The 7,436-nt window shown below is 59.7% G+C and overlaps 1 protein-coding gene across 1 annotated transcript in view; it reads right to left on the bottom strand.

Annotated features, from left to right (window-relative positions):
• Positions 1-4,485: 4,485 nt before the first annotated feature.
• The window catches only part of LOC107307743 (zinc finger protein 865-like), a 13,637-nt gene continuing 10,686 nt past the window's right edge, over positions 4,486-7,436 (bottom strand). The window contains exons 2-3 of the mRNA XM_015851251.1: positions 6,922-7,419; positions 4,486-6,870 (exon numbers count right to left, since the gene is read on the bottom strand). Of these exons, the coding sequence (XP_015706737.1) occupies positions 4,522-6,870; positions 6,922-7,419 (2,847 nt within the window). The 3' untranslated portion in view covers positions 4,486-4,521. The remainder of the gene's footprint in view (positions 6,871-6,921; positions 7,420-7,436) is intronic.

Here is a 7,436-nt window from a genome sequence, read left to right as displayed (position 1 = left end):
ATTTCACCCCCTCAACCCCCCATCCGGCCCCATATCCCCCCCCCCCTATCACGGCGCCCCCCCCCTCCCCGTTTCCTGGCGTGTCTCTGCATCGTGTTCCTCTCCCGAACCTCATGTGACACTGTGGGCATTGGAACGGCCTCTCCCCGGTGTGAACCCGCTGATGGTGGTTGAGCTCCCCGGAGTCGCGGAATCTCCGTGGGCACAAGGAGCAGCCGTGGGGCTTCAATCCCGCGTGGGTGAGTTTATGGCGCTGCAGGTGGAGCTGCGCTTAAAGGCTTTGCCGCAGCGCAGACACACGTGGGGTTTGTGCTACCGAAAGTGGGTGATGCTGTGACGCTGCAGGTACGAACCAGGTACTCGAAGCAGGCGGCCGCACAGCGGGGCAGCAAGAAGGCCCGCCGCGACGGCGGGGACACGACCCCCCGGGGACCCCCCCCCCAATTCCTCCGTTCTGCCGTTCTCCTCCCTTTCAATCCACCGGGCTCGGCCACCAGCACGAGTGTAGGCAGCCCTTGGCTGTCGATGAGGAGGTAACGACCCCCCCCTGCCGCCCCCCCCCCCCCCAATAGAGGCAGGGGGGCTCCACCGCTGCTGGGGAGGAGCGGGGGGGGGGTCGGCCCCCATCGATTGATGAGGGGGCTGAAGTGAGGAGGGTTCCCGGGGGGTCCAGGGTTTCGTGTGTGCTGGGAGAAGGAGAGGAAAGGGTTAATAATGGGGGGAGGAGAAGGGGGACCCCCATAGGGCTTCCCTATAAGGGAGGGGTGCAGGGGGAGTGGGCCTATGGGGGTTAATAGTGGGGAGGGGGAAGGGGTCTTATGGGGGGGCTGCTGGGGAAGGGGTCCTATGGGGGGGTGGGGTTGGGGAGTGGGCTATGGGGGTTAATAGTGGGGGATGAAGGGGGTCTTATGGGGGGGCACCGTGGGGGCGGGCGTTAGGGGTGTTAATTAATTGCGGGAGGGGAAGGGCTTATGGGGGGCTGCTGGGGAAGGGGTCTATTGGGCTTTTAATTATGGGGGAAGGGTCATTATGGGGAAAAGAAGAAGGGGGGTGGGATGGATCTAAAGTGTGGGGTGTGATGGAGCTGAAATGGGGTGATAATGGCCCTGAAATTTGGGATATAATGGACTGAAATGTGGGGTGTGATGGACCTGAAATAGGGGACATAATGGCCCCGAAATGTGGGGTGTGATGGAGCTGAAATGTGTGAGATAATGGCCTAAAATGTGGGACGTGGTGGAGCTGAAATTTGGGGTATAATGGTCTAATATATGGGACATAATGGCCCTGAAATTTGGGATATAATGGCTTAAAATATGGGACATAATGGCCCTGAAATGTGGGGTGTGATGGACCTACAATGTGGGATATAACAGCCCTGAAATTTGGGATATAATGGTCTAAAATGTGGGACATCACGGCCTAAAACCTGGGAGGTTTGGACTGATGGACCTAAAGTGTGGGGTGTGATGGACCTAAAATGGGGGAGATAATGGACCTAAAATATGGGACATAATGGCCCTGAAATGTGGGGTGTGATGGAGCTAAAATGGGGGGTATGATGGACCTAAAGTGTGGGGTGTGATGGACCTAAAATGGGGGACATAATGGACCTAAAATATGGGACATAATGGCCTAAAATGTGGGACATAATGGCCCTGAAATGTGGGGTATGATGGACCTAAAGTGTGGGATATAATGGTCCCGAAATTTGGGATATAATGGCCTAAAATATGGGACATAATGGCCTAAAATGTGGGACATGATGGACCTAAAATGGGGGAGATGGGGGAGATAATGGACCTAAAATATGGGACATAATGGCCTAAAATGTGGGACATGGTGGAGCTGAAATGGGGGGTATGATGGACCTAAAGTGTGGGGTGTGATGGACCTGAAATAGGGGAGATAATGGCCCTGAAATTTGGGATATAATGGACCTAAAATATGGGACATAATGGCCTGAAATGTGGGGTGTGATGGAGCTGAAATGGGGGGTGAGATGGACCTAAAGTGTGGGGTGTGATGGACCTAAAATGGGGGAGATAATGGCCTGAAATGTGGGATATAATGGCCTAAAATGTGGGGCGTGATGGACCTAAAATAGGGGACATAGTGACCCTGAAATTTGGGATATAATGGCCCTAAAATGTGGGACGTGGTGGCCCTAAAAGCTGGGGCATAATGGCCCTAAAAGTTGGGATACAATGGCCCTAAAATGTGGGCTGTGGGACGTGGTGGCCCTAAGCTGAGTGTGGGATGTCGTGGCCCCAGATTTGGGGTCACAGTGGCCCCACAGTTTGGGATGGCGGCCCCACAAGTGTGGGTTGGTGGTGCTGGGGTGTCTCCTGCCTCCCCCCATGGATCTGTGGGTTCTATGGGTTTAATGGGTTCTATGGGTTTAATGGGTTCTATGGGCTCTGTGGGTTCTATGGGTTCTATGGGCTCTGTGGGTTCTATGGGTTTAATGGGTTCTATGGGTTTAATGGGTATAATGGGTTCTATGGGCTCTGTGGGTTCTATGGGTTCTATGGGCTCTCCCTGGTTGTTTTGTAAGTCATGCCATAAAGCTCCTGTGGTGTTTTTCCTTGTCCCGCTGTGTCTCATTGGGGTGTTTATGGGGTTGGGGGGTTGTGGGGGGGTTGTGGGGCCCCAGAGCTGATGGCAGCACCAGGCAGCCCCCAACCAACAGTGGGACCCACAGCGACCGACCCATCCGTAACCAAACTGACCCATCCATCACCAACCCATCAACCAACCCATTAACTAACCAACCAACCCATTAACCAACCCATCCATCACCAACCCATCACTAAACCAACCCATCAAACCAACCCATCAAACCAACCCATCCATCAGCAAACCGACCCATGAACTCACCAACCCATTGGCCAACCCATCAACCAACCAACCCATCAACCAACCAACCCATTAACCAAACAACCCATTAACCAACCCATCCACCAACCAACCAACCCATTAACCAACCCATCCATCATCAAACCAACCCATCCACCAACCAACCCATTAACCAACCCATCATCAAACCAACCCATCAACCAACCAACCAGCCCATCAACCAACCCATCCACCAACCAACCAACCCATTAACCAACCCATCATCAAACCAACCCATCAACCAACCAACCCATTAACCAACCCATCCATTAACCAACCAACCCATTAACCAACCAACCAACCCATTAACCAACCCATCCATCAACCAACCAACCCATCCACCAACCAACCCCCAATTAACCAACCCATCATCAAACCAACCAACCAACCAACCCATTAACCAACCCATCCATCACCAAACCAACCCATCAACCAACCAACCCATTAACCAACCCGTCCGCCAACCAACCAACCCATTAACCAACCCATTAACCGACCCCCCCCGTTAACCAACTCATTGATCTCTGGCATTCCTGCTTTAATATCTGTACATTTTGGGGGGGGGGGCACAGCCACCCCCCACGTTGGGGGTCTCTGCCGTATACACAGAACTGGGGTCTCATTTATTTACAGTGGATCCATGGGGGGTGTGGGAACAATATGGGGGGGGTCCCCATTTGTAGGGGGGGGTTGAGGAGTCGTGTCCCACCGTGATGGGCTGAGCTGCAGCCCCCACCACCTCCGAGCCCCCCTCCCCACCCGTGTCCCTCCCAGCCCTCCCTGTGCCCCCCCCCACCCACCCTCTGTCCCCCCTCACCTCTTTGTGCCCACCCCAGCCCTCCTTGTGCCGCCCTCCCCATTCTCCTGTGCCCCCTCATCTCCTCCTTTCCCCTCCCCACCCCTCTGTGGACCCCCCTCACCTCTCTGTGCCCCTCAGCCTTCCCTGTGCCCCCTTCCTCATCTCTGTGGCCCCCTCCCACCTCGCATGTGCCTCCCCGCCCCCCAGCCGCTCCTCCTGCCCCTCATCTCACTCCTTTTCCCCCTCACCACCGCACTCAGTGCCCCCTCCCCACCCTCCCTGTGCCCCCAAACCCTCTTCTGCCGCCCTCACCTCCCCGTTTCCCCCTCCCATCCCCTCTGTCCCCCGTTTCACCCTGTAATCCCCCCAGCCGCTCCCCTGTGCCCCCTCCTCATCTCTGTGCTCCCCAGAACCTCCCTGTGCCCCCCAGCTCCTCCATTCCCTCCCATCCCTCTTGTACCCCTCAAACCCCCCGAGCCCGCTCCACCCTCCTCATTCTCCTTCTGCTCCTGCATCTCCCCCCTTTCCCGCTCCCATCCCTCTATGGGCCCGCCTTTCAACCCCTGTATTCCCTCAGGCCCTCCGGGGAGGGCGGTGTGCCCCCTCCTCATCTCTGTGCCCCCCAGCTCCTCCATTCCCCCTCCCCATCCCTCTGTGCCCCTTCACCCCTGTATCCCCCCAGCCCTCCCTGTGCCCCCTCCTCCATCTCTGTGCCCCCCTTAGCCCCCCCCATGCCCCTCCCCAACCCTCCCTGTGGCCCCCTCATCCTTCCCTCCGTGCCCCCTCATCTCCCTTTCTCCCCCCCCTTGTGCCCCCTCCCCGTCTCATCCGTCCTTGTTCCCGTTGGCCGTGTCTCTCTCCACCTTGTGTCGGTTCCGGTGCTTTTTCAGCCCGTACGTGTTCCGAAACCCCTCCCCGCAGGTTCCGCACTTGAAGGGTCTCCCCCCCTGATGGGCCTGCAGGTGTTTGCTGAAATACTTGGGGTCCTTGAACAGCTTCATGCAGGTGTCGCAGCGCAGCTCGCGCCGCGCGTCGTGCGACCGCTGGTGCCGCAGGATGGACGACAGGTAGAAGAAGCTCTTGGGGCAGCGCTCGCAGCGATAAACCTTCTCCCCCATATGGACCCTGCGATGCTCCAACAGGTTGGACCGATAGCGGAACGTCTTCCCGCAGGTCTGACACCGCTGCGGCCGCGCCGCGCTGTGCAACCTCTGATGCTCGGCCAGGCTGGACGACTGCGCGAATCTCTTTGCACACAATGCACACTTGTAGGCCCGCTCCCCGGTGTGCACCACCTTGTGCTGCCGCAGGTACCACGAGCGCAGGAACCCGCGGCCGCAGACGCCGCAGCGGAAGGGTCGCTCCTCCGTATGGCAGCGCTGGTGCCGCATCAGCAGCGCCGCAGCCCAGAACCGCTTCCCGCATACAGGGCAGCCAAAGTGTCTCTTCTGCATGTGGCTGCGGCGATGCAATAGGAGATCATAGGCTCCGTTGAAGCTCTGCCCGCACACGGCGCAGCCCGGCGTGCGTCGCACCAGGTGCACGTACTTGTGGGTCACCAGCGCCAGGAAGCGTTTGAAGCTCTGCCCGCAGGTTCCGCACGTGAATCGTTCCCCGCTCGGAACCAGCGGCGGCTCCTCGGCTCCGTCGGGCGCTTCGGGCGCAGCTCGATGCCCCAGTTGGTGCCACATCAAGTTCTCAATGAACCCAAACGTTTTCCCACACGCTTCGCACCCAAACGGCTTCTCAGCCACATGCGCCTCCTTGTGCCCTATGGCGTGGAATAGATCCGGGAAGCGCAGCCCGCACTCAGCGCACCCAAAGCCGGCTCCATCGGCCGCCCCCACCCCGCAGGGCAATGGGAGCCGATGGATCTGCTTGTGCCGGGTCAGGCTTTGTGGGTACCCAAAGGCCTTCCCGCACAGCTCGCACTTGTAGGGCCGCTCGCGGGTGTGCACCACGTGGTGCTTGCTCAGGTGGAACGACTCGCGGAAGCGCTTCCCGCACACGGCGCATTGATGCGGCTTCTCCCCCGTGTGGATCCGCTCGTGTCTCTTCAATGTCTCCCGACGTCCGAAGGCCCGGCCGCATATTGTGCACCCAAAGCTCCTTCCCGGTGCCGGTAAAACCAAACCTTCTGTTTTCCCATCTGAACATGGCAGCCCGCTCGACCTCCCGCCGTGAGCCTGTCGGTGCCGTAGGAGGCTTTGCGGCGCGGCGTAGGCCTTCCCGCACACATCACATTGATAGTCGTGGCGTTGGCCGCCGTGCGCGGCCTGATGGCGCAGCAGATAGGCCGGATCCCGGAACTCCTTGCCACAGATGGAACACGGCAGCCGTAATGTGGGCCCCGTGTGGGTCTTGCTGTGCCGGGTCAGGCTCTCGCGCCGGTTGAAGCTCTTGGAGCAGACGGAGCAGCTGAACGGCTTCTCGCCCGTGTGGATGATCTGGTGCTGGTGGAGGTGACTCGGCTTCTTGAACACCTTCCAGCACAGCGGGCAGCTGAACGGACCGTCAGAGGATGAAGTGCCGGATGGAGGAGCCGCCGACGCACCCGGAGCCAACGTGAGGCCACCGGGAGCAAGGAGAACCCCGGCGGGTGCCGGGATACTGAGAGCTGAAGGGGCAGAACCGGGAGCTGGGAGGACACCGGGCACCATCAGAGCCGTGTTGGGGGGCAGCGCGAGGCCGGCGGGCAGCGCCGTCACCCCGATGGGCGTCGGGTTGGCCCCACTGACGGCCACGTTGAGCCCATTGGGTGCCACGTTGAGCCCACTGGGTGCCAGGTTGAGCCCACTGGGCGTCGGGTTGACTCCGCTGGGCGTCGGGTTGACCCCGTTGGGTGTTGGGTTGACTCCGTTGGGTGCCACGTTGACTCCATTGGGTGCCATGTTGACGCTGGATGCGCTGCTGACCCTGCTGGGTGCTGCATTGACCCCATTGGGTGCTGCTGCGTTGGCTGTGTTGGCCCCATTGGGCGTTGAGTTGACCACGTTGGCCCCATTGGATGCCATATTGGCCCCATTGGGCGTTGAGTTGACCACGTTGGCCCCATTGGGTGCCATATTGGCCCCACTGGGCGTTGAGTTGACCACATTGGCCCCATTGGGCGTTGAGTTAACCCCACTGGCCCCACTGACAGCCATACTGACCCTATTGGTTGTTGAGTTGACCACGTTGGCCCCATTGGGCGCCACACTGACCCCATTAGGCACCGAGTTGACCACATTGACCCCATTGGGCACCGGCAACACACCGGCCACCACCAGGCTGACCCCATTGGGCGCCGCCATGGCCGTCCCCACACCACTCACCCCACCGGGCCCCACCAACGCCCCGTTGTTGCCCCCTCCCTCATTGTCCTTATGGCAGCGCCGGTGTCGGATGAGGCTGGAGACGTGGTTGTAGGCCCGGCCGCAGGTCCCACACTCGTAGGGCCGCTCCCCGCTGTGCACCAACATGTGCTGCACCAGGTGGGACGACTGCTTGAAGGCCTTGGGGCAGAGCCCGCAGGGGAAGCGTCGCTCCATCAGATACTTCAGGCGGCGGAAATACGGCTTCTCCTCTTTGCCCCCCAACTCGGGGGGCGCTGCGGGGGCCGGGGGGGCTCCGGGTGCAGCCGTCCCCCCTCGTTTGAAGCCCCCAAATAGATGCTGGTGGCTGGACAGATCCACGATGCCCCATTGGGGGGAGCTGAAGGTCCCGGCGGTGTCAAATAGGGGCTGTGGGGGGGGGGGCA

Source organism: Coturnix japonica, unplaced genomic scaffold (assembly GCF_001577835.2).
Source record: "Coturnix japonica isolate 7356 unplaced genomic scaffold, Coturnix japonica 2.1 chrUnrandom842, whole genome shotgun sequence".
Lineage (NCBI taxonomy): Eukaryota > Metazoa > Chordata > Aves > Galliformes > Phasianidae > Coturnix > Coturnix japonica.
Note: the sequence above shows the minus strand (reverse complement) of the source record. Positions and strands in the feature narration are given on the sequence as shown.